Source organism: Numida meleagris, chromosome 2, assembly GCF_002078875.1.
Source record: "Numida meleagris isolate 19003 breed g44 Domestic line chromosome 2, NumMel1.0, whole genome shotgun sequence".
NCBI lineage: Eukaryota > Metazoa > Chordata > Aves > Galliformes > Numididae > Numida > Numida meleagris.
In genome coordinates, this window is record NC_034410.1 from 71,411,572 (window position 1) to 71,439,452 (window position 27,881).

The following is a 27,881-nucleotide window of genomic DNA, read 5'->3' on the forward strand; positions in this document are numbered from 1 at the left end:
TCTTCTTCTGTTTCCTCAGCATATTCTTCTTGACCTCTTCTAGTGATTTCCATATATGGTGCGTTACAACTTTACTGGTCAGTTCCACAATTGATAACTTTTGACCATATTGTTTCAAGTTCCGTAGGTTTTTGCAAGCTACACATTTCGCAAGCCATACCAAGTTCCATAGGTTTTTGCAAGCTATGCCCCTTTTGCTTATCAGTCCTGAACAAACATTCCTACTTCCTGACACTCAGGACTTAGCTGATCTCTGTCCATATTCAGAAATGGGGTCCTACTTTCCATTGATAAAAATAACCTCTTAGTACTGTTTTGTTTCCTGCTAGTACAGAGTAACCAGTTCAAATGTGGGCAAGTGATTCAGACTTCTTCTGGCTCTTTGGCCATCTAAAGAATCCCTGCCCTGATCCCAGCTGCCAAGCTCTAACCACATTCATACTGCACAACGCTTTTTTTCCAGAGACCTTCTGCATGTGCTTGTGGTGACTTGAAAATGACTGAGGGTTCAAAGAGCATGGAAACTGATGGTCAGATTTCTGTATAAATTAGATATGTTGACAGGAAGGAACTAAACGTATTGTGAGATTTGGATAGTGTTTTTGTGGGTCATTTTGAAAGTTCAAGCTAGTTTTTAGGATGGTTCGTTTAGCCACTCCTTGTCAACAAGTAAAGCATGCTTTTACTTGCAGCTGGTGTTATTTAACTCAGAAATCATTTTGGAAAACCTTTAGGCTTTGGCAGAGACTTCTGGAAAGCATTCAATTTAGTAGTTTCTAAGTATAAGAAAGAAATTGTGTAAAATTTTAACAGTGCTACAATGAATTTCTTGATGATGAGTTGTAATACACTGTTGACCTGCTAAGAGACTTTCCCTGCTGCCACGCTGGTTATAAACGATAGATGTGCAAAGGTTTATACAAATTACAGTTAGCAGTTAGCACAAACAATATAAGTGGGCCATTTATATCTGAAGATTCAAGAAAACTCTTCTTGTTCTTAACCATGACCCCATGCTGTCATTTTGACACCACCATGCTTCAGGAATAGATTTCTTCAATAATTAACTGTGTCTCTGTAGTCACTGTCACTCTTTAAAATTCAAAAGGATAACTACATTATCTTTTTGACTTGCCAGCTAAACTGTTTTTTATGTATCCGTTACCCTCCAAGGTGTCTAAACATAAAATAAAAGGTAATTTTATCTGTTTGGTATTGAATTTGTAACTCCTTTCCAACAGACACTGAGCTTGCAGATGATCTTGTATACAACATGCTTCTAGTACACCTAGACTAAACTATATCAGGTAGTAAATTACAATTATCTGCTTTAGAAAGACAATGAACAAACACTGACAAGTACTATTTTTTATCATTTATTTTGCACAAAGTATTTGCTACTTGCAAATATTTATGCAGTTAATCAAGTAAGTACGACAGTTTAATGATCTAACCAAGAGTTGAATCCTATTTCTATGAATTTCACTGCTGAATTTTCCACTGACTCTCTCTGGTTTTCAGCATTTTTTTTTATGTCTTTTTTCTCTCACTTTTTTCCACCTACTAAATACTCCACTTGCCTCCTTAATATCCTGAAGATGTAAACAGTGGATAAATAGTACTGATTTTCTGCATTCCATTGTTGAAAACAGCATTCAGTTTTAATTCTTGGAAGTGTTTACCAAAGACTCAATGAAAAGTGATCTGAGAAAAGTTTGCACCTATAATTACAGGTGTAACTTTAAATTCTGTAAATCATGCTCTGACAAACATAATCATGTTGATTGATTCTTTACTCCATGAACAATAATAGATCAAAGTCTGGTACAAAATGATAAGAAGCTTGCTTCTGTTTTCTCCTGTATACAAATCAGAAATGAATGTACGTCAAGGATTTTTAGAAGTCACCATAATCAGAAAATATTATGACATCTCATGGACATTGGTGATAAACAAACATAAATAACATTCTTCAATTTTTTTCTCCTAAAAATTATTTATAGGTAACCCATTATTAACCAGCAAAGTCAACGTTATAATAAACGTCCTGGATGTCAACGAGTTTCCTCCAGAAATTTCAGTTCCATATGAGACATCTGTATGTGAAAATGCCAAACCAGGACAGGTATTTCAAATTTGTAATACTTACCATTTTGCCTTTTCTTCTCTTGTTATTTATAGCTATGAAAAGTCATGGGTTTCAAAAATGACATGATATTTAGAATTATTTTGCAAATAAAATGCGTAATAAACATTCATTTTTTGGAATTCTGTTTGTTGACATTTATTCATGGTATTTTTAATTTTATGATCTCTAATTATATGGACCACAGTCATTTGGTACTGTGCAGGGAACAGCTATGACAGGAGAAAGCAGTTCTTCATTTAAGACATTTAAATACAGGAGTAAAATTATGGTCAAGGAAGTAAGCACAACAGGATGGATTACATACATCTGTGTGTCCTATCCACAGAAAAAGAACCCACAAAGCCAAAGTCATTCCTCCTGAAAGCTTGTTTTTATAAGCAGTTTCAAACACATGCACAGCATGGAAAAGCTTCTACGGATATAGAACATTGTCTTACTCCATGAGTGATGCCAGTGTCAGTAATGCTGGGCCAAAGGCTGTGTGGCACGTAGTCTTCCTACACAAAATTTGCACAACTAAACAGAGTATCCCTGCAAAAGGCCAAGGCTTTACACCTTGCTGCAAGGCATCAAGGATACCATCAAACTTATTAACAGCTATTACTGTTTGTAATATGTACATGACTTGTAACTTTGGCTGTTCAACTATGGGAGTAATTATCAGCCACGGAAGGAATATTTGCAGCCTGCTGTGTCATTAGTAACTTCTCTTTATATGTATGTAATATGTAATCAGCCTACATGATTTTTATTGCTTTTATTACAGATATGTCTGTGACTTCATATAATATTCCTCTTTTTTCACCTTTTTATACTTTGCATGTTCCAGTTACTTCTCAGAAAACTTAAATTAGCTTCTTGTTTATCTGACAAAGCCATTAGTTTTTTATCCAGGCACTAATAATAGAAAGGATGATCTTTTACAGGGGAAGGGTGAGATAAGCAGTGAACTGACAACAATTATAAATATTTTGTCACATAAATAACTGCCAAAATTTTTTGGCACAAAAACCTAGATCAGTGGAAATCATACTAGGAGATATTCTAACTGCACTGTTGTCATATAAAATCTCATAGATTCCCATCTACTCTGAGACTCAAAAGTTCATGTCCTAATACTCCATCATGCCTAGACCTTAAAAACCTCTCCATTTCATCCGAAGTTGTAAAATTGGGATGCAGTACTAGCACATACTAGTCCTACCAGTGATAGTAGCAGTAACTGATAAAGTGAACTGTCTCTAATTAATTAACTCACTAGAAAACAATCACTAGCATTTTGATAAAAGGACAACTATTAGATGCTTCTTTTATGATGATAGGGGAAATTCTTCTGATTTCCTTCCTATATGTCAAAGCAAGACCCTCTGGGACATCACAAGATCTCTAAAGACTGTAGCATTCACACTCCTTACCTACGTCATCCAACCCACTAGAAGAAGGAGAGTAATCCATAAGGATTGCCCTTTCATTGTTTCATCTGTGGTTCACTTTCCACTTTAACAAAACTATGTATTTTAGAAGAGTGAACTGACTTCAAAATCAATCTTAATCTGGTTTCAGGTAATACAGACTGTCACTGCAGCAGACAAAGATTTGTCACCAGCTGGGCAAAAGTTTTCCTTCAGACTGTCACCTGAGGCTTCCAACAAACCAAATTTCACAGTCCATGACTACAGAAGTAAGTTGCTTACCCATATATCTTTTTCAGAACAGCAGGCTGTGATTATAATGACCATTATGATTACTTCGTATTCCAGTCATGCCTACTGTCTCGCTCCAATTTACAGGAGGGAGAAGGGGTTCTTTTAATATATGTATACCCGGCGGCGAGATTAAGACACAACGGGTCAAATGTTAGCCCGACCAGTTTATTACAAATCCTAGTAGCTTAGGGAGATGGGGAAGGGAAGGTGGGCGATAGAAAAGAGATAAAAAAGCAAGGAGTCTTTGTAGAAAGCAAGAGAGATAGTCACCACCAGGGGTCCAGCGTTGTTTGTAGCGCCGACGTTGATCTTCTTGGGTGGTGGGTCATCAGGGCTTGTTGTTCGGTTGCCAACTGCTTTGGTTGACCAACCCCTTTGGTCGACGACCCCTTTGGTCAACAACCCCTTTGGTCAATGACAACCTCCAACAGCAGTACGAACTTATAAATAAGTCCAAATTGGTCGAGTCAGCTCTCTTTGGAGTGACAGTTAGTGGCTGAGTCAGCTCTCTCTGGAGTGGCAGCTTCTGGCTTTGGGATCTCAGCAGAAAACCCATCTTCCGGGCCTTGCCAGCAGATAAGAGGGAGCAGGAAGGTGCCCATCCGCATCCTGTTTTTCACAGGATACGATGGTATCATTCCCCAGTCTCACATACCAAGCTGGTGCTACTTGGTCACAGGCCAGATCTTCCGCCAGTAAACACTCCTGAGCACTCTCTTCCTGGGGCAAACAGCCCTGAAGGAAATGCTTTCGAATGTTCACACGGTTGATGTTGATTGCCACACGGCGACACCCACCATTTGTCTCCTTGGTAAGTAAGTTAGAGTCTTATCACAAAACATACCTCAGAAAGCAAGCTTTGAGCCAAAAGAAAAGAAGGGTTCAGACACCTACAGAACTTTTATTTGACACATTTCTAATTGTTAAACTATCTAGAACATAAATTAATATAAATTCAGGTCTTACACCTCTTCCCATTTTTAGGGGCCAGGAATTGTCCACCGAGTGGGATTTCCTTACAAGCATGCAAAAACACTGCTACATGTTTTATTACTTCCTTCTATTGTTCAGTTTCTCAGGAAGAACTCATATGCCAATACAGGTTTATCTTTAAACGAAGCACTAATGCTGCCTTGTTTAAATACTTCTACTTTTTAAACTGTCAAAACATGCAGCTATTGTGCTTTCTGAAGGACACATAGTCCCATAGGAGAATTAGTTCTACATATGAACAGTGCTCCTGCAGTATAACATCCTACTACACTCTGAATAATTTGTAGATTCATATGATTAACTTCTCTGATTTTTCCCCCATTTTTTTGTCATTACTGATAACATTACCCTTAGTTTTCATTTGAAGCTTCCAATAAATGGCAAAGAATAACTCAGGATGAAAAACTTTTTTTTTTTTTTTTAACTATTATAAATATCTTCAAGCACATACTCTTGTGGACAGAAAAATCCAAACTCAGAACTTTTCTGTTGCTTACTTTTCCCTAATTTTCCTTTTGGCAGAGAAATCCTTTTGTCAAATTGACAGTATATATTTTTATATAGAATTCAACAACCGGCATCAACATTGCCATATTAGTCATGCTGTACTATGTTTCTTGATCATGTGGTACCTCCTCTTATCATACAACTGAAAATGCAACAACTATAACTGCTGAAATATGTGACTGATATAATGAGTAATGGTAAAAGCTATCAAAGCTACTACAAGGGCATAATAACTAATCAGGTCCTTTAAGAGTTAAGGTGAGCCTCATGTTTATGACACTTGCAAAGATCATGGAGTAGATCCTCCTGGAAGCTATGTTAAGGCACGTGCAAGATGAGGAGGAGATCCAAGGTAGCTAGCATAGCTACACTAAGGGTAAATTGTGCCTGTCCAATCTCATGGCCTTCTAAGACAGAGTGGCAGCATCAATGTTGAAAAGAAGCGCAAATTACATTGCCTACTTGGACTTGTGCAAGGTCCTGCATTACATCCTTATCTCTAAATTAGAAATATATGAATTGGAAGGGAGAACTAATCAGTGGATAAAGAACTCACTAGTGAATTCTGTAAGAGTACATCATAGATAGCTAAAAACAGGTTACAAGTGAGCAAAGAATTTCACTTAATAATTGCAGTACGTAATGAAAACATAATAATTCATAAAATTGCAAATATGAATAACATTAACTTATTAAATCAAAAATATGTACCTTTTAGCATTTTTTCAGAGGCCTTTCAAGTATTTTTCTTGAAACAGAGAGTTCAGTGAATATAAAGGACAGCCTTGTAATAGAATGAAATCCCCTTTCTTCTCTTCTTGGAAGATTAGATCATTATTCTTCTGAAGTGCTTAGCCTAAACAGTTTGATTTTAACATCTATTACTCTCTAAAAATGCTGTAACATTTCAACATCTAACTATAGTTATACAAAGCAAGATTTAAATGTTTTGCATCATTTATCCCATTAGACCTAACGGTGAAGATTGCTTCTTCTTAATAATGCACTACAGTCGCTATTATTTTCCATTCTCTGCTTAGCTGTCCGTGGTACTTCCTTGGAAAACTCAGCACAATGCACTATCTTCTTCTCTTTGATAATAACAAAGCCTCATTTTTTTGCTACAGAAAGGACACCTCTTAAAAACATAAATGTCATAATTTTTGAGTTAGAGATTGTGTTAGTATCAAGCAGGCACTTTGTGAGAGGAATTTTGGCTTTATTTAACGAAACACTCTTGTTCATAACATTACATTTAATGCTTTTACAAGAAAATATGTCTTCTAACGTTTTTGAACACACCAAGAATTCCAGTAACCAGTGCTGTTCTATCATGATAAAATACAGGTGTTGTGAAATTACACTAGATGTAATGTGTTTGTAGTGCATCTTAGGACACCTGATAATGGCCTTTCAGATCTATATGAGGAATAGAAGAAAGAAGGGATAGACTCTTTAGCAGGATCTGACAGGTAAAGGTAGTGAAGCACTGGAATGTACTGCCCTTGGAGGTGGTGGATACCTTGTCCCTGGAGACATTCAAGGTCAGGCTTTGAGCACTCCAATCTAGCTGTAGGTGTCACTGTTCAACGCTGGGGAGTTGGACTAGATGACCTTTAATGGTCTCTTACCAATTCAAATGATTCTATGATTCTAGAACAAACTTTTCAAGGTCTTGTAGTCCCCAGAATATAACTTACTGTGAAGATAAGCAAGAGAGAAGCTCAAGGTGCTGACTAGATGCTCTGTTAAAATAGACTGAAGAACAAGAAGAAGTCTTACCTTCAGGCTGCAGCTCCAGGCTGCTCTGTGTGGAGTTCAAACACATGCATGTGTCCTTATTTTCAAAAGGACATCGAACATCTGTGAAAGGGGTCATAAAAGAGCAACAGAAAAGATTCAAAGCCAATGACTTGAAAGCGTGAGCTTTTCCATTCTTTTTGAAAAGAGAACAGAAAATCATTTGGTTTCTTTGTGACATCTATAAAAGTGATCTTCAATACTGTAATGGAAAAACAGTCAATAGAAATAATGTAAGATGAAGCCGGACTAATTTTTTTTTCCGTGCAGATGATGAAACAGAGAGAAAGAATAAGCTGAATTTGGTTTGATTAAAACAATTTTGAAATATTTCTTTTTTTTCAAAGCTAATTGTCAATGAACTTGATATGTTTGTGTGCCTGTTCATTTGACAAAATACTGACATCTGAAATAAACATTCTGTCAGTCAAGAGTTCTCTGAATGGTAGCAATTCATAACGTACATGATTTTGGATATTTAGGCTTTTTTTCTCATTGTCCTCATTCAGAACTGGGTAACTGCTGAATTCAGAGGCCTTAATTCTTCTGCATACTGCAAAACTCCAAGAAGGGATAAAATTCATAACATAGACAGCAAATAATCTCTTCTAAAGATATAGTAAAGTGTATGGGTGGGATGGAGAAATGGTTACTGCTGCAGGCTGCCTTCATTCAGATCTGACAGCTAATTGATTGCCTGTTAATTTTATTTTCTTTTTGTTTTCAAAGCAATTCTTTTAATCTGCACATCATTTCCTTGCTGCTCTGTTTGATTCAAGAAAAGTAGTGATAACTGACTAGCTACTGGGGAGAAATTACAAAACATAATTTCTCAGAGCTCTGAACTCATTCATGACTAATTGATGGAAAATGTACTGATTATAAATTACTCAGTTCATTTCTGTACTCTTAATAGGGCAAGAGGGTTGAAAGGGTTTTGTATTTTGCCCAAGCATCTTTCTTTTTTTCAAAGGGAATTGAATGATTTAATGGAGTTCCGATCTAAATCCACCTGCAGTTAAAGTCATTTGGAACCTAGTCCTGGGCTATACGAAGGAGATATGGAGAAAATAAAAACTGAAAAATCTTCCCTATGTAGTACCTGTCATGCTTTTTATTTGCTTATTTATTTGTGTCTTCTTTCAAATGTTAACTTTAAAGCTAACATATTTACTGAAAATTGTATACTGTTTGATTCTCTGCAAAAAGGAAATCCCTTAGCTACACCAATCAGAATACAATGCCTTTTGTAATGATAAGACAAGACAAGTACATAAGAGCACGTCATTCACTGAGTTTCAGAAATGAAAGAGCTTCCTACTAGTAAAGTTGACACAAACATCAAGGGTAAATTATGTGCACAATAAAAATCCTATCATGTCTCTCATGTTTTACAGACAACACAGCTGGGATTGAAACCAGGAGAAATGGCTACAGCAGGAGGCAGCAAGAGCTGTACTTTCTTCCAGTGGTAATAGAAGATAGCAGTTACCCTGTCCAGAGCAGTACAAACACAATGACTATCCGGGTTTGCAGATGTGATTCTGATGGTACCATCCTGTCTTGCAATGTGGAAGCAATCTTCTTGCCAGTAGGCCTCAGTACAGGCGCCTTGATTGCAATCCTGTTGTGTATTGTTATACTTCTAGGTTAGTTCTCATGATACCTTTTGAAGTATGTTATTCCGATTCATATATTAATTAATCTGTGTTCCCATTGGCTTAATCTAGTATTTTAAAAAAACACTGAAAATGCGTGGATGTTCATGAAAACTCATGCACTTCTAACTTTCTAGAAAAGCATCTCAAAGTACTGACCATAAATGTGAATCTCCTAATGCCTAGATGTTTCTTATTGCATAAAAAGATACAGCTTTCAGTGGAACTTCAACTACAATGTTTATGTCTGAAACACTTTCACTGAAATACTTTTATTGAAAAACTTCCATTTCTTAAAATTACTGAAGTAGGCAAGCCCTACTGACAGTAATAGCAGTAAGGACTTGGTAAAGGCCTTTATTAAATTTTTAATACCAGCTTGAGAAAAAGAGTGATGAAACGAAGGAGAAGAAAATGATTGTAATGCAGACTGTGACTGGCTAGATCACTGTAGAACTTGACAGAAACACATTAATTTCAGGCAGGCATGGATTCCATTACATTGCATCATCATCTGGATCTATACTACATTTAAATAACACCTTGTTTATAGCCTGCCCAAGGCAGTCCATACCCATCTCTATCCTACCTACAGTATATTTTTAATAAACTGGTAAAGAATTAAATCCAACTTTGTAACTTACACAGGTTCACTGTGACCAGCTTAGTGCAAATTAATTCTCAGAGATGCTAGTCTATGCCTCTTCTATCCTAGTGGGCTGCCTAGATCTCATGCTAATCTTTGTGTAGATCTACTGGGCAGACAAAAAGAACTGAGACACTGAATATAATATATGCATACTTATTTGCATTTGAATAAATTTAGTAATTCATAGCTTAAGTGAAGTATTACAGACTTGTGGTTACATTAGTAGTTTCTGAGTAGTAGTGGGTAAAATTTAGAATTTGCATTCTGTCTAAATTTTTTTGTTGTGAGAAATATGTTTCAAATCAGAGTGAGAATGGTAAATGTTCATACTTACAAAGATTTAAAAAAAATACTAAGAAAAAGACCTTATGTCAGTTTTCTGAAGCAAGAAGGCTGTTTTTATATACCACTTGGGACTACATTTTTACACTTCTAGGAGTTTACTGGGTAAACCCAGAAATCAGCCAAGAGTGAGATTCAGCTTTCAAAAAAATCCATTGTGAATAATAGTTTCAGCTTATATCAATGCAATGAGATCATAGAATCATAGAATGGACCTTAAAGAACATTTAGTTCCAAACCCCCTGCCATGGGCAGGGTTGCTGACCACTAAATCAGGTGCTATGTCAGGCTGCCCAGAGCCCCATTCAACACGGCCTTGAACGTCTCCAGGGATGAGGCATCTACAGCTTCTCTGGTCAGCCTGTTGCAACACACCACCCTCTCAGTGAAAATTTTCCCCTAACATTTAATCTAAATCTCCTGCCTTTTAGTTTAAACTGTTCCCTCTTGTTCTATCACTATCTGCCTGTGTAAAAAGTCAGTTTTCCTCCTGTTTATAAGCTCCTTTTAAGTATTGGAAGGCTGCAATGAGATATCCCTGAAGCCTTTTCTTCTCCAGGCTGAACAAGCCCAGCTCCCTCAGCCTTTCTTCATAGGACAGATGCTCCAATCTTCTTCATGGCTCTCCTTAGGACCTTCTCCAATAGCTCTGCATCTTTCTTGTGCTGGGTGCCCCAGACCTGGCTGCAGTACTCCAGGTGGGGCTTCACAAGGGCAGAGCAGAGGGGGACAATCCCCTCTCCCTCCCTGCTGGCTACCCCCTTTATTTTATTGTATTTTTTTTTTTGTTCCAACCTGTAAATGCACTGTTGAGTCATATGAAGCATTTCATCCACCAGGACAAATGATGAGTCAATCAGAACTCAATTTTAAGGCTGGATTCTTAGGTTATTGTCAATGGTTTACAGGCATTCGGCCTGGTCCTGTGACAAATGGGGAGGGGGACCCACAGACCCACACCCTGGGAGAGGGAAAAGGGAAAAAAGGGCAGGGAGATTGGCATGAGAGCAAAAACAGCAGCAACAATCTGAAGAGAAACAAACTAATTTACTAAATAAGATATTGGAATGCAAAACAACACACTATAATACAATACAATTACAATTTAAGCTAATAAATCCAATACAATGAGAATGTCCAAAAATCAAGGTAGGCCTTACTCTACTACCGACGATAAGACAGCTGGGGAGCGAGATGCTGCCAGGATGAGAGAGACGGATGGAAAGAGAACAGGTCTCGTGATCTGCGAGTTTTTCTCTTTCCCTCTGACCGGAAAATGGTAACAGGGGAGCAAAGTCCCCTGGTAGTAGTCCTTCTCTTCTGAGAATCAGGTAGATACACTACATGATGTTATGATGTGGAATACCAATAACCGAAAATCATAAAACCATGACAGTTATCTAGTCTCTCTAATACAGAACAAAGTGCCTAGAAGATCTAAATACATAGGTGTAACAAAATCTTTTAGGCTGCCATCCTTGTGATCAGTAATTAGGATGATGTGAACTATGTATCACAGAACCTGACAGTTCTAATCCATTGATTATTTACACTGCCCAAGTTTCCGGGAAAATGTAAATACTTGAAGTCTGATTTTCCCTAAAAATTTGCTAGGTAATGATGTGGGCCTTCAAGAAAACTGTGCTCATGTTTCTCTAGTGTTTTCTTGAAACAAACAATTTATTTCAAAAACTTAGCATATTCATTCAAAAATAATTATGTCAAAGAACTCATCGATTTTGTCACTGATGGATACTCTCCACGTGTATGACAGTAATTAAGATATTTTAATTCCTACTTTACAGACTAAAGTACTGAGATTATGTTTGGAAAAGAGGTTTGGTTCTTCTAATAGCTCCCTTCATTCCAGTCAATCTAGTAATATTACCTCGAAAAACTAATTTATAAATAATGCAATCTCCAGCGATGTGTGTGACATAAGAGAATGGAATTTATCTTATATCAATTTTTTTCTGTAATAATAGTAGCTTGATAAATCTAAAAGTTCTTTCAGGATTTTCATTATTGCTGTGAAACTAACCTTACGCAATCATTAAAATTGTACTTGAAGTCATTCTTACTGAGCTCACTTCCACATAAAAGACAGCCAATATTTTAGTATCAGGAGTTATTTTATGCTACGCACACCGGACCATGAATTTATTATCATTGCAACTCTACTCTTTATTGTATTACTTCACAAATAGTACTTAGAACTTAGTACTTAGAACTCTATCATCTCTACTAAAGGCAGAGCAATTTACTACTACCAGGTTTTACATTCAGTGAATTATATGCCCAAACTACTGGCAATAATACCACTCCACAAAACAATTTCCTTTGAGTACAAAATCACAGTTGGAAGACACTTCTGGAGATTAACTAGCCCAGCTTCCCTTCAGGGCCACTTAGAGAAGGGCTGCATTCAGTTGAGGTTTGACTATATCTAACATTACTTCTCCGGGAAACATGATCCAGTGCTTTGACCATACTGACAGTAAAAATAGACTTTTTTTAACTCATATTTTAATGGAATTTCCTGTATTTCATTTTTTGCCCATTGCCCATTGTCCTGTCATGAGGCTGAGAAGGCTCAAGCTCCCTCTTTGTCAGGTATTTATGCACACTGATAAAAGATCTCCCTGAGTTTTCTCTTCTCCAGGCTGAACAGTCCCAGCTCTCAGCTTGTCACTGTATGCCAGATGCTCCAACCCCTTAGTCATCTTTGTGACCCTTTGCTGGATCTGCTACAGAAAGCCCATGTCTGTCTTTCACTGAGGAGTTGAAGCATGGACCCAGAACTCCAGATGCGGCCTTGGCTGTGCTGAACAGAGGGGAAGAGTCATCTCCCTTGACCTGCTGGCAACTTTCTTCCTAATACAGCCCAGACTGCTGTTGGTCTTCTTTGCCACAAGGGCACACTGCTGACTTACAGCGAACTTGTTGTCCACCACCACCTTAGTCTCTGTCTACTAAGGTGTTTTCCAGCTAGTCAGGTCGCAGTATTTACTGGTATATGAGTTTATTCCTCTCCTCATATGGGACTTGGCATTCTCCTTTGTTGAACTTCATGGGATTCCTACTGGTCCATTTCTCCAGCCTGTTGAGGTACATCTGAATGATGGCACCAATACCTGTTTACTATTTCCTGCAAACTTCCAGAGGGTATACTCTGTTCAGGTCATTAATTAAGATGTTAAACAAAACTGATTCCAGTATTGATCCCTGTGGTACATCACTAGTGATTGGCTGCAAATGTCTGGATGTTGATCACAACACTTAGAGCCTAGCAATCTGTCCAGTTTTGCAATCCACCTCACTATCTACTTATCTAGTCCAAGCTTTTTCAGTTTTCTGATAGATTTGTTATCTGAGATAGCATCAAACACTTTGCTAAAGTTAGGATAAAAAACATCCAGTTCTCATCCACCAGCCTTCTCAAAGTAGAATGCTATCAGGCAAGTAGAGCATGATTTCCCCTTTGTAAATCCATGTTTGCTTCTCATCATTTTTCCTGCTCTTGGTAGGCTTGTAAATGGTGTCCAGAATTATTTCCTCTGTCACTTTTGTTGGGATCAGAGGTGAGACTCACTGGCTTGTAATTCCCTCAATCATTCTTCTTGCCCTTTTTTTAAGATAGTAGTGACAATTTTTCCAGTCCTCAGAAACTTCTCATGACATTTCAAAGATAATCTCCAGTGGCCTTGTAATGTCAGTTATCTCCCTCACCCCAGTTTACATCCTGTCTGGTTCACTGTCCTTGTATACGTCCAATTTGTTTAAGTTTTCCCTAACTTTAACGTCTTCCATCAAGAATAAATTTTTCTGGCTCCAAACTTTCCCTCTCGTCTGAGGGACCTGGGATTACTGAAAGACAATTATGAATAAAGACAGTGGCAAAGAAGCCATTCAGTACCTTTGCTTTTCCTGTGTCCTTTGGCATGAGGTTCCCTGCCATTCATCACTGGGACCACATTTTCCCTACTCTTCTTGAAGTGTTTCCACAAGCCGCTCATGTCTCTCTTAAGATTCATCAGCAGATGGGCTTTGGCTTGGCTAACCCTACTCCTGCAAGTTCAGGCAGTGCATACTTGTCCTGACTCACCTGTCTCTGCTTCCCCTCTCATACAATTCTTTTTTAGTCAGGAGATACTCTGTCATCCATGCAGTCTTCTTGCTGCCTTTGTTTGATTTCCTGCTCATCAAGATGAAACACTGTTGAGCTTGGGGGAGGTGATACTTGAAAACCAACAAGCTCTATGGGACTCCTTTTCTCTCCAGAACCATATCGCATATCACATGCGATTCTTCAAAACTCATAGAGGCAAACAAATGTATGCTATACGTAACCGAAGTTAGAATCTATTAGTCCATCTCAGAAATTACTGTGTTTTTTTTTTTCTCTTCAACACTGTTTTGTTGTTCCTTTTGTTGTTTGTTCTGGTTTTGTTTTCATTTTGTTTTCTCTCTATAATGTCGAAATTTGGGAATTTTTCTCTATTAAGCCATGGAAAACATTTTAAAAAAATTCCCATCTCTATCTGAAGTCCTATCCAACCCTATTTTTTTGCATAAAGCAAGACAGTAAGAAAATTATTTGTTACTTCCTTCACAGCAAGCACTAAAAAAAGTTAGATTCATACATCAAACAGCAAATGACTTTTTACTGGATAGAGCACTGCTATTTTTATGATAATAGCAGGAGTCTATCTTCTAAGGAAAAAAAAGAATCCTTTTGATTGCTTGCAACTTTCAAAAGAATTCAAAGTGGTATGTCATCAGAGTACCAAATTATTTCTATGCATGTCTTAACTTCAGTTTTCTCTCATTACAGTCATTGTAGTACTATATGTAGCACTACGGAGGCAGAAGAAAAAGGACACCCTAATGACCTCTAAAGAAGACATCAGAGATAATGTTATCCATTATGATGATGAAGGAGGTGGAGAAGAGGACACCCAAGCTTTCGACATCGGTGCCCTGAGGAATCCCAAAGTGATTGAAGATAACAAAATGCGTAGGGACATAAAACCAGACACCTTGCGTTTTCCACGTCAGAGACCACCAGTGGAAGACAACACAGACATAAGAGATTTCATTAATCAAAGGCTGCAGGAAAATGATGTCGATCCAACTGCACCCCCTTATGACTCCTTGGCAACCTATGCTTATGAAGGAAATGGATCTGTTGCAGAGTCCCTCAGCTCCATAGAATCCCTTGCTACAGAGGCAGACCAGGATTATGACTATCTGAGTGACTGGGGACCTCGTTTTAAGATCTTGGCAGACATGTTTGGAGAAGAAGAAAGTTATAACCCTGACAAAGTCACTTAAGAACAGATACAACAGTGAAAAAAAAAAGTAAACCAACAACAAATTAAAAAGATAAACCTAAGCTTTATAATAGGACAGGATTCCTTTGATTATAAAAGACAGAAATTGTTTCCAGCAAGTTACAGCATTTATCATACTGTCAGTTTTTGTTTGATCTGCGAAGGAGAGATAAATCCTATAATATACACAGTTTTTTGTTGTTCCTATTTTGTTACTCTGGAATTACACTGAGACAAGCTCAGGCCTACAAGGTACAGTTTATTGACTGATTTAGAAAGAAGATAGTTTTCTGGCATCATGGTGGAACAGTGGTAGCTTTTTCGTAATTCCACTAAAGTGCCTATTGAAACTTTTATCATTTAAGTGGTAAAGAGTCTGATGGTGTTAAAAACTGAATGGCAAATTGGACATGAATTTTAAGAAGCAACAGCAACATGCTGACTTCTTATAGAACAAAAATGGAGATAACTTCCTGGATTATTTCTAATGACTAAAACTAATTGTGTTTGGGGGTTATATTTGTGGGTTTTTTTTTAAGAAGAAAACACTATGTCAAGACATTATATTTCTTCTTCTAAAATTTCACTGAAAATTGAAATTTAAAATGCTATTGCTGACTCTGAAGATGTAAAGCCAAAATTACAAAGGAAAAGATTTTAGCATACATAAATGAATATTTAAAAGTTCATGAAAATATTTCATTTTTTTCCAGAATAATAAAAGATGAAAGCAGCTACTCCATTACATGAAGGAAATTTCCCTTGGCTTCCCCTCCTTTAAAAATGAGACTATTATTAGAAAATTAAATAGTTTTGTTTGGGGTTTTTTTTTGTTTGTTTTTTGTTTTGGGAATATTGTTGTATTTTTAGTATCAAGTCATTTTTTTTTCCTTGTAATTATCACTAAACTAGTACATGCAAAAAGCTCCACATCAATTTTCTTTGCAACTAGTTTGTTCATCTGTGGGTACTGCAGAAATACATACTACAGAGATAATTATTTTTCAACTGACCACCTGCTACAGTTCACCATTATATTTTAGTGTCAGACCCTTATTAAAAAATTTGTAAAGCATTCTGAGGATGGAATCCTTATTACATAATTTTGTTCTTCATAAGATCATAGAATGGTTTGAGTTGTAAGGGACCTTAAAAATCACCTGGTTTCAACCTGTCTGCCATTGGCAGGGACCCCTTCCACTAGACCAGGCTGCTACAAAGACCAATCCAATCTGCTCTTGAATGCTTACAGGAATGGGGCATTCACGACTTGTCTGGGCAAGTTTTCTGTGCCTCAAAATCCTCACAGTAAATAATTTCTTCCTAATATGTACTTTCTTTTGTGGTTGTTGTTGTTCAAAATCATGACACCTTGTCCTAATGAAATCTACTCCTTGACAAAATATTAACAGGCAGAATAAAACATAAGACAGTATGTTTGTCCACACTTTATGTTCGTACCCATGCATAAGCATAGCAAGGCAAATAACAGAAGTACATATATTTGCAAGGCACTATGCTGTAGAAGATCACCTGTAAAACTATTTCGTGTGATTTTTTTTTGCTGATGATTTAAGGAGTACGCATTTTGTAAGACAATGGTTTATGGCCCCTAAAGTGCATAGATCCTTACATTCTCCTTCTAAAATCTCTGCCGTGCTATACAATATGCTCAAGCTCTACTCATGATTAATGGCACTGGCAAGGTGAACCTAAGTCTTTCAGGTCTACAGCTTAGTTTTTGTACCACTGAAGAATTAATAGCTACCAGATGTACTTATATCACATACCTGATTAACATACCCAAAGTTCCCTCTACTCTCTTGTGGAAATGAAAAGGTATTTCAAAGCTGTATAAATGACTCTTCCAATAAGATATTAAAAGGCATATCGCTTAAATAAATTTAGAGTTATATGGTACAATTGGACAGGGCTGCATTAAAATCATTGTTAGCGTAGATTATACCAGAAGAGTGCTGAGGTGTAACACAGCACATGGTAACAGGAAATGTTTTGTGTTGGCAGGTTTCTGTTTTTCTTTTTCATTATAAGCAAAGGTAGCTTATGTTCCTTGAATGACAAACTAAGGCAACAAAAGCTCTCACCAAATATTAGGGAAGCAGATGTATTAGCAAGGCCCATTTACTAGCATAACAATTCCAGTTCCGAAGGTAGTGTTTTTATTTTTTGTGCTTGATAGCATACCAAGAACAATTCAATACTGCAGAGTAGGCCTCAAAGAAAGCTCTTAAAAAAAATATTTTTACAAATGTGTAATCTTAGGGTCAAGTTCTGCTCTTCGTAACTGTATTGGTCCTTTACAAGTATTATGCAAGTAAAATCAACAAAAGTGATACTGAGTGAACATGAAGACTCTAAAAAAGGTCAGCATTTGCTCTGAGCAGGACGGTCTGTATGGGAACCCAACATCCAAAATGAGTACAGAGAAAATGTGATTTAATCATGCTATTACACACAATTCAGATACAACAGTAGTTGTTTTATGCTGAATTAGTGACAAATTGAATACCAAATGCATATTTTTGACATTTGAGAGCTTTGTAATTGAGATGTTTCTATCACATAATTAATGAACCTCCAGGAAGATTAAAAAATAAATGGTTATATAATTACTGATGTAATTATGCTATAAAATCTTAATTAGAATCTAAGACTTTTTTCAAAGAGTGATCAAACAATTTTAAATTAAAGAGGGTATTTTTTGTAAACAGCTCTACAGAACTAAAGAAAATATTCACTTTACATTCACGCATAATCTGGGACCCAAGAAATTGGTGTTTTATTCCACCTCCTATCACTCTCTTTCTAAAAGATGCATGCCAGGTTTTGAGACTTCATTTTTAAAAAAGTAATTAAACAGATATTAAGTTTATAAGATTTAAACAAGATATCTGAGATGACATGAAGTCAATGGGATTAAGGAATCCCAGTGCATTTGTAAATTGTATCAGATATGTACTTTTGTTTTTAAGCACTGTATCTTTGAAAAATCCCTACAAAGACTTGCATAATCCATATCCTACAGTGGATGTTTGTATTTCTCTGGACTTTGGAAAGAGCCATAAAAGTTCATATTGTATCAGTGACAGGAAACTACTTACAAAAAAAAGCTTAAAAGGCACTGAAGTGGTAGAATCAAGATAAATACTTTTCATTCTGATTTCCAAAACATAAGATGCTGGTACACAAACATTTGGCATCATCTTAAATGTCTGAACAGTGCCCCCCCTCAAAACACAAAACATTCTGTAAAATGCATTCAAGTAGCTAGTTGATAAACTCATATTGCAGACATACAGAACTGAAGACAACTTTATAACAGATCCTTTGAAAGAAATTTCATGGATGAAAAAGCCTTCTGTATCCTTCCAAGACACACCTCAAAATATCACAACTTAGGATAGTTCAGACCATTTCACAGAACGTAAAAGATTGTTAACACTGGGATTTAAGAGTGCTACCTCACAAATCTGAAAATGCTGTTATTCTTGAAATGCAGATTTATAATATTGTCAGACAGCAAAGGTTTGGAAAGCAATGACAGTAGACAATATCTGTGTTACAAAGGTCTGTTTGAATATTTTATACTTACAAAAATTTTACTTACAAAAATTTTATAAGTTTGCTCTGAATTTTGCTGTTTGAAAATAAAATCACAGTTAATGAGGATTTACTCTGAGTTATGAAAACAAAGTTCATTATTATGGAGCAAAGAACAATAAATGATTCAATATATTACTGACAATATTATTCTGGACAATACTTTGGAAATGTTCTTGCCTTAACAATAAGATGTCAATTTCCAGATAAACAGAACTGATCTTTCACAGTAGTAAAAAATATGGTTCAGTCAATGCAATACTCATTTTAAATTTATCTCCGCTATCATTATGAAAGAGTTCTTAAGACTGTGTTGCTATGAAATAGCAAAACTCTATTAAGTGAATACAGACAGAAAATACAATAATATTCTGGGTTGCTGGCATTTCATATGACATTAGTGACTGTCTTATTTGCTGAGATTTAGGCTTGTAAATTATTTACTGTTGTTATTTTTTAAATCAGTATTAACATTTCAGTCCTGTGTGTATAGAAATATTTTTGAGCTTCACTAAACTTCATAAAACAAATAATCAAATAACCCCTAAAATTACCCTATGGAAGTGACATTAACTGTAAATGAAAATCAAACTTTATATTAAATTCTTCCAAACCTCCTCTTAATAGCAAATCTATAACAACCTGATTCCTTTTCTCTTCTTATTTAAATCAAAACAGAGCCAGAGAAATAGTTGCTATTTTGAGCAAAATTAAGATAAGCTCTTGGTTGTTGCTGTTTGTTGTTGTTGTTGTTTGTTTGTTTGCTTGTTGCTGCTGCTGATGTTCTGTTCAATTATAAACCTCCTTAACATAATAGCAATGCAAAACACCTTCACAAAAAAAGTTTGGGAGTTTGCAAAAAACTATATGTAAAAGAGTACATGATTTATTAAGACAAAACTGGAAAATGTAACCAGCATGCTTCATAGGAAATGTTAGGCTTGAAATCAAGGCACTCTGCATACTGCCTTCTTCCATGCTAATCCCAAGACTTTCATAGGCAAGTTTTCATTGAAAACGTGTATATATTTATTATATTAATTATTATTTACATTTCATTGAGAAATAATACCAGATTATGGCAGTTTACTTGAGCAACTCTAGGCACATGAACAGGAAATACACTTTCAACGGGGAAGACATTTTTTAAAAAACACATGAATTTCCTCAAGCATGGCTTTAAAGCTTTTCAGAAAGCTTGACATATGGGACAAAAAAAAAAAGTAAAGAGAAGACACCAAAAAAAATGTAGCACAGAATCAGAAAAAACACTCTTTTTTTTTTAAGTACTAGTCAACATCTTTCAAATTAGTTTCCATGAAAAATGGAAAAAGTTAGCAAAAAATAAAAGAATATTCCCTAAATAATCAATAAAATCCCTTTTCTTAACCACATACTTCTTTCATAAAGCCTAGGTTTTCTAAATTTTGGAATCAGGCTGGTACATTTAGGAAAACAGGGAAAATAATTTTAGTCACCTGGATCTGCTGGTGTCTAATTTCCCTTCTATTTATATGGTCTGTGGATTTTTTCCCCCAGTCATCTTCCAGTCATTTTTCTTATAGAAAAGCAAAACTGAAAACAAGAAAAAACCCACAATGCATTCAATCATATTTTGTAACATTTTCATTCTAAACTCTTATGTTTTAAAATCAAATGTTGGGAAACATTGCATGCCTGGTAGCGCGTAGCTGACTTTTCTCAAAGATTTACGGTATGATCTTAGATAAGAAGTAAGCTGTGTATGTGTGGAATTTACTGCTTGTAGTGCTTTAATTAACCTCTTAGTTTCCTTCCTCTCATTAATAACATGATCCCATAGCATATCTCCTAACGTACGGCACTCATCAACATTAAACAGCGTCCCAGCATGCAAAAACACACCCAACAAACGATCGTAATCTAACAAGTTAGGGATTAACTTCAACGTCCCCGCATCAACCCCCTGCTTTTCTAAGAAGCGTAATAAAAGTTGTTGGGCTACCTCCCGCTCCATCGTCGCAACACAATCAATCACCGGTGAAAACAGATGGAGTCACGCTGGCCAGGCGCTGCAGCCCCCGGAAAAAGACGAAACCTGCTAAGCAGGCGGCACAAAAAACCGCTCACCGTCCGACCACGCACCTGATCGGGGTCCCTGTTCGGGCACCAAATGTAGGAAAACACTTGGACACAGGGTTACCCCGACAGTCGGCAAAGGGAAAAGACAAACCCCCGCCCGCCCACGTGGGAAGCAGCAACTCAGTGTGAGTTCAAATAGCTTCATTTTATTAGGGCGGCAGCCCTCTCTTATATAGCACACTTGTTTACAGGACAGGTGCCCCACACATATCAAACAAGATAGGTGTTCCACAAACATCAAAAGTGTCTCACAAGAAAGTGTCTCAAAACTATATCATTTCCCAGGCTATTTTAGAGCACAGCACCTGCTGTTAATTAAAGCACTACAAGCAGTAAATTCCACACATACACAGCTTACTTCTTATCTAAGATCATACCGTAAATCTTTGAGAAAAGTCAGCTACGCGCTACCAGGCATGCAATGTTTCCCAACAATCAAATGTTGAGCAATTTTAACAAATATTGAAAACTGTCTGGATTTTTTTATTGATTAGTATTTTTCAATACTCTGATTTCAAAGCATCTCAAAGAACAAAAGGAAATCATTTCATCGTTACTTTGTCCAGTATAAAGACTCAGAAGGAGATTGCTTGGCTTGCTAAGATGGTGCAAGAACATTCTGTGGTGGAGACAGTCTCTGTACAAAGCATAACTATGCTGCCCTGTGAAAACGTGGTGAAAGAGACTAAGAAGGAATTTGGCAAGGCTTCAAAGTGCTTGCTGGTTTAAAGCCTTGGTTAGCACCACAAAGCACTCTATCACCATCTACTTTCTCACTAGCTAGGAGCAATACCTCTTACATCCTACAACACGTCTGGCTGAGCCAGCACAACTGACTGGAAAATGTAATACAACTAAGAAAATATTAGATTAGAATACAAACACAAATCCAAGACTAAGTTATAGCTAGAGTTAGTTCCACCTTCAGTTTATTTCAGATACTCCTCTCTGAAATAATTTCCATTTTAACAGAAAATCTGACAATGAATAGTTTAGGTATCAAAGCTTTTGATCTATGGTCACTGATATAACATTATTTCTATCGGAAATGCCCTCTGATAACCTGAATTACTACTATATTTTTTTCTGAAACATAAGTGAGCTTACTTGTGCTCATTACTCTTGATCATTTAAGGGAACTTTCCGGTATATAGATTCTACAGCAATTAATTTCTTGTCTGACCACTAGCTCACACTTTTGTGAGAGTCTACTGAAGCACCCAAAATAGATCTGCAATCAATACAATCCTTGTTGCACTTTGCTTGTTGTTTTTCTTTTTTTTTTTCCCTCTTACATTTTCCTTTGATTAAATTATCCTTATCTCAGCCTGTGAGTCTTTTTTAGCATCATATTTTCTCTGCTCCCTCCTCCCTTGGGGAGGTGGAGTGAGAGAACAGTGTGGTGGAGTTTAGTTGGCCATTGGCATGAAACCATCACAATGATGAATACAAATGATGACAAATGTAGCTGGGTGAGAAATCCAACCAGCAATCTGGTTCCAGGCCTTAATACTGATAGAATATGAATAATCCAGAGACACTAATTTGCTCCACAACTGCCAGATGAATGACTTAAAGAAAACTTTAAAATTTTCATTTGTACATGCAACTGCAGAATTTAAGTTTCTGCTTAAGCCTCAAGTAAGGTATCACAAGCATGCATTCTTTTCATCAAAGATTTAGTTCCCTGAGCAGCTAAGGGGAACTCATTCTCTCCCAAAGTGTGCAAAGCAGAACTAGTAAAAGGAAAATAAATGTAAACAAACAAACAAACAAACCCACACTGCTATCTGCTTGAAAGACTGAGAATTGTGGTCATGGGTTTTAGGAGGTAAGAGGTATGGCAAAAGGACTATGAAAGAGAAATATCTACCATTCACCCCTACATGTTCTATTTGGGCATTGGCATTACAGTCACTTGATAAACAGTTTATATCAGCACTAATATGAAAAATATGATCTGTATCAGGATAACAACAGAAGACAAAAAAGATGACCTCCATGATAATTTCCTTGTTTCATGTGTTCTATAACCAAATTTAATTCCCAGAAGAGCTCAGATTCTGCTACTACAAATATTTCATAGCTTAGGTAGTGTTCTTATTTGTCACCAGTGTAGCTGCAGAAAACAGCATTATGCTAGTTGATGATTACTAAGTGAAGAAACATGAAACATGGGAATTTCATCAGCTTTCTAACAAAGGCTGCGTAACACCACTGGCATACCAATATACACAGCTTCCAGGTTTTAGAATGTTATTTTACAGCAAAATCTTTCAGCTTCAGAGGAACATAACTTCCAATTTTGATGTAAATTTTGACTCATTCATTGTGTTTAGTAGTGAAATTGTATGTTAAAGAGGTCTGCAGGCCGTACATGCTTATTTCTCTAAATTTTATTAGTTTCAATTTCTTTTCACATTTATATTCTAAAAAGTATAAATACTGGAAGTAAACATATTGAAATCTGAAATGTACACTCTTTCCATTTAAGATACATTTATTCGGAAAAGGCATTAAGTTCTCTTGGGTTGGTTTACATAAATTTTCTATTTGTAGAACTTTCTGAGAATTGAAACTTAATAAAGACTACAGTTTCTGGATGCTTTGTAGTCAATACAATAGAAGAAAAATGTGAAAGTGAACAGAATAGCTTACTAATCAAAAGAAGAAATACTACTAAGCAGCAGTGCAATTTTACATGCACCTCATCTTAGAAACAAAGAAGAATTTTTTTTATATATAACATGATTCATTTCCCCTCAGCTATAGTGCAAAGAAAGCAAGAATCTAAAGGATCTACCAGTCTGTTTGGGGATCACAAGTTAATGTTGGAGATATCCACTGAAAGCTAATTAATTGTCCTCATAGTGAGAGACTGCTCATCATCCATATATGGCATTTCTAAAATATATTTAGGAAAGAAAAAATGGAAGAATATAAAGGAAGAAATGAAAAGTGGAAGAATAACAAACCCCATTTTGACATGTTTAGTTGTGTCAATTGCTCATGCAACACTCTCTTAGAATTCAGGTCTTTGCCGTTCTAATGTGGCTTGTAGACTGAGGAGTCCTCTCAAGCAGCTAGAAGAGAGGTCTTGGTTTGTTCAAGCAACAGATCATATATTTGTGCTACCGTACATTCAAATTTGCAGTGTCTGGTGGGGTTTCAGTGTAACAAGTTCTCCTTAATAAGTAAATCATAGCACGTAATATTAAAGATTTCTATCTGACCTATTAATTCTTTCAATTTTATTAAGATAAATATTTGTTTGACACAATATGCTTGCCTGCTTATTTCTCATGTGTTTTCATCATAAAAATAATCTTGGATGTGGCAAATTAACCCTAAAGTAGTAATTTAACTTCTATGACCATAATTTCTTAAGTATATTAAGAAATAAGCTCACCAAATAGCAATTTAATTGCAACCATTTTTTTTAAATCTGTTAATAGATTACAGACATAAAGACTGAAATTTGTATTACCTTATTTTCAATAATGGAATTCCTTTGAACTTGAGAAAAGTTAAGATTTCATTTAAAATCAGACTGAAATTTAAAAAAGAATTAATACTACCAGTCCTATTTTTACTCTGCCCATGGCAGAGGGTTTGGACAAATGATCTTCAAGGTTCCTTTCATCCCGAGCCATTCTATGAGCCTATGATTCTAAATTCTATGTAAGTGCAATTTCTTGACCTGTTCACTCTGCAGCTATCTCGTATTTCATATTAAGTACTTGCTATGCAATCTGCCCAAAACCACTGACTCACACCAGCTATTCCCTCCATTCTTCTCAGCAAAGCAAAGGTTTTCCAGTATTATTTCTTGCTGTAGTCAGTCTTGTACTTGCTTGTCCTGAGCTTTTCAAATGCTGATATGAAAGAGGACTATTGCTCAGAAAAAAAAATGCATATGTTTTTAAAAAGCATGATATCAGGCTTTATGGGGGTTTTCTAGATGTATAATCTGTAGTCATACACTAGCCTCACAAATAGTGGTACTTTTTATAATGAAGTCACTTCAGTTTGCTCAAAACTCAACAGATATAAGAATATAATGGCTTGACAACTGCATACCAGCTTATGAGCAATCAGCAGGCTCTGAGATCTTTCCAAAATTATCAGACTGCAAAGAGAGACTTGAATCCAACCAAAGCAGTACCGTATGATGCATATTAACACTGGAGAGGGCTCCATGCACATCACAAATATACATTAATAGCAAGTACTTGACAATGGCTCTCCACGGTTCCTCTACTTAGTATAATTCTTCTCCTTCTAAGTGATAATAAGAGCAATGGACTGAATTCAACCATGACAAAAAATGCTGATCACTCCAAGTCAGTAACAGTTACGACTGCTCGTTTATGAGCTGAATTTAAATGTACGATTGTCAGGGAAACCTCGACAAGAATGACATTTTGTAGTGATGGTTAAAGGAGAATCCTCTATACCACTGCAGGAGGCACTGCAGGAGTACTGCAAGCTTGCTCCACACCAGGCAGCACAGCTGCACATCAACTTACAGAACTGTGGAGTTTCATAACTTGTCTTTAGTTCTGATTTCTTTTGGGGGTAAAGATTAATGCTCACAGTGGGACCAGTCTTCTAAAAGTCGTATACTAGTGCACACAAAAATGAGGCAAACAAGAAGTGCATCAACCTTTAACTGCAGTTGCTCTTGCTTTCGACTCAACAGCCTTTGGACCAGAACTTGCTGCACTTGGATCTCAGCATAGCAGGAATTAGGCAGCCCAAAGGATCCAGAATTTTCTGGTATACCTAAGTACATCCATTCCACATTTTTGGAAATACAGCACACCTCAAGGTTTTCAGAATAGTTGCATAAATTTGTTTCATAAAATGAAATCACAATTTTGAATACAAAAATTTCTCACAGAACAGAAAATATAAGCTTTCACTAGCACTTCCTTGTGCCAAAGCTGCTTCTCAAAATATTGAGAGAATCATCTCTGACATTGATTTAATGCAGTAATAATACACAGAAATATTTTTAGCTTTATGAATTTTTAATGAAAGATGATTCATTACTGCTTAATGATAGAAAACACAACTGTTTCTGTATCTGATATTTTGCTTTCATTACTCATGGCACAAAATCCAGCACAGAGTTTTAATGTCAAGAACACTTTGAATTAGAATGGGTTTTATCTTCATTAATAAAGAACACAGAATTTCAGTTTTATACCATAACGTGACTCACAGAAGGCTTCCATAATATTTTATTCTGTGTAGAAGGATCTTTACAGGGTTATGTTAGAAGTCCTAAGGGAAACATTAATTTCGGAGAAGGACAAAATATTTTATTATTTAAGAAGGGTAAAAAAAGGAAAAGAGGAACACAGTACTTTCTAGAGAGATCCTCTCCTCATCTGCATTTCCCTCACCTCCCTACACTTTTTTTGGTTGCAATTTCATCAAGTATATTTTATAAAGTTTAAGCGAATAAACATGCAAAGACATTTAAAATGTTCTTAAATCATTGTTTTTGACATACTGAAATAATGAAATGTATTGAGTTCTCTAAAATGGATATAGATACCATTAAATAGATATAGACTCTGGATTTTGAACTGATTTAGTACAGCTGGCTGGTGAATTATGGGGGAAAAAAAAGTCCTTTCTCATATTGGTGAATGATTATATAGCAGATACTGCCAAAGAAGAGGAAATGTTCTTTTTGCCTTTAATTTAAGGGTAGTTTTATAAGCCCATTCATTTCTAAAGATATTTTGTGCCAAAATTTCAGCAATGATTACATTATGGATGCAAATTAAATCTACCTGTGGTCTTCCGAAGATTCTTAGTACTGTCCTTTAATTTAAATATTGTAGTCTTACGGATAGCTGTGATTTTGTTTGTTTGCTGTTTAATTATTCAAAATGCATTTCTGTCCTGAATTTCCCTGTTCTCAATTACTGTTTTGTGTTTTTTTTTATCAGCTTATTTCTCATTCATATTATGTAACTCTCAAGTAAGAAAAAGGCTTACCTAGTTCAATTCCTGTTTTTTTTCAAATGTTCTTTTTTTTCAGTTCTATACTATCCTCTAGGAATACAGGAAAATAAACAACTGCAAAAACATCTATGTAGAACACAAACACTGTGCTAAGAGACACAACTTATTTCCATAAAACTTCCCAGGTGTAAACATGCTAGTTTCACATTTGCTGAGTTTAACCACGCAGTCTAAAAGTTACTTACTTTATAACACATTTTATACTCTAGATAACCAAACAAGATTCATTCTCTGGAATGCTCATTTGGCAACAGTAACTACAGAATAGTTAGATCTTGAAAACTGGAATGCTAACTCCTGTAACTTGCCCTGTAATTTTTATTACCATAAAAAATAAAAAGAAGGACCTAGCCTAACTAAATTTGCACACATTTTAAAATCATCTAGAATAAAATTCCACAATTATTATCAAACAAACGTAGCAAATCACACTGAGATAGCATCAGATGTCCATATGGGATTTTAGAAATGTACATGAACTCACTGTCTCTGCACTGGCCAAAGGCCATGAAAGTTTGATTTCTTTTTATTTATTTATAGGTCTGAGCTAAAAGCATTGTCTAAAAATTTCACTAGAAGTCAATGTGAAATCAGTAAAAGTAACAATGCACAAGTTTTATATGTTTTCTAAAAGAAACTCAACTTACCAAGAAAACTTGTCATTTTTCAGCTCCAATTTCCAGCTGTGTTGTCTTATGTAGCTTCTAATATTATGTATCTGTAGTCTGTAGTGACAAAGGCAGGGATGACTGTTGCTGGTCCTCAGCTGTAGAATAGCATTTTGAAATAGTGATCTGTAAGAACGGAGAAGAAAAAGTTTTGCAAATCTTTCATTTTGTCTTGATTTTGTTAAGTGCTCTCACACACGCATTTGTGGCAAATCAATAATCAGTTCAACTCACCAAGTGAAAATCATGTTTTTAAAGGCAGGAATTTGTCCATACTGACCTGAAGCCTGTT

General features: G+C 36.1%; 1 protein-coding gene and 1 long non-coding RNA gene across 8 annotated transcripts in view; one reads left to right on the top strand and one right to left on the bottom strand.

Annotated features, from left to right (window-relative positions):
• CDH12 (cadherin 12) overlaps nucleotides 1-16,218 on the top strand; it is a 252,015-nt gene extending 235,797 nt beyond the window's left edge. For all 3 annotated transcript variants that reach the window (XM_021386975.1, XM_021386976.1, XM_021386977.1), the window contains 4 exons: nucleotides 2,004-2,125; nucleotides 3,713-3,830; nucleotides 8,553-8,804; nucleotides 14,639-16,218. In XM_021386975.1, the coding sequence (XP_021242650.1) occupies nucleotides 2,004-2,125; nucleotides 3,713-3,830; nucleotides 8,553-8,804; nucleotides 14,639-15,138 (992 nt within the window). In that variant the 3' untranslated portion in view covers nucleotides 15,139-16,218. The remainder of the gene's footprint in view (nucleotides 1-2,003; nucleotides 2,126-3,712; nucleotides 3,831-8,552; nucleotides 8,805-14,638) is intronic.
• The window catches only part of LOC110393747, a 147,090-nt gene continuing 123,814 nt past the window's right edge, over nucleotides 4,606-27,881 (bottom strand). For 2 of the 5 annotated variants that reach the window (XR_002435166.1, XR_002435170.1), the window contains 4 exons: nucleotides 27,569-27,715; nucleotides 20,237-20,333; nucleotides 7,138-7,218; nucleotides 4,618-6,211 (listed from right to left, as the gene is read on the bottom strand). This is a non-coding gene — a long non-coding RNA (uncharacterized LOC110393747). Of the gene's footprint in view, nucleotides 7,055-7,137; nucleotides 7,219-20,236; nucleotides 20,334-27,568; nucleotides 27,716-27,881 lie in introns of all 5 variants that reach the window. The other 3 variants (XR_002435168.1, XR_002435167.1, XR_002435169.1) reach the window with 3 other exon arrangements.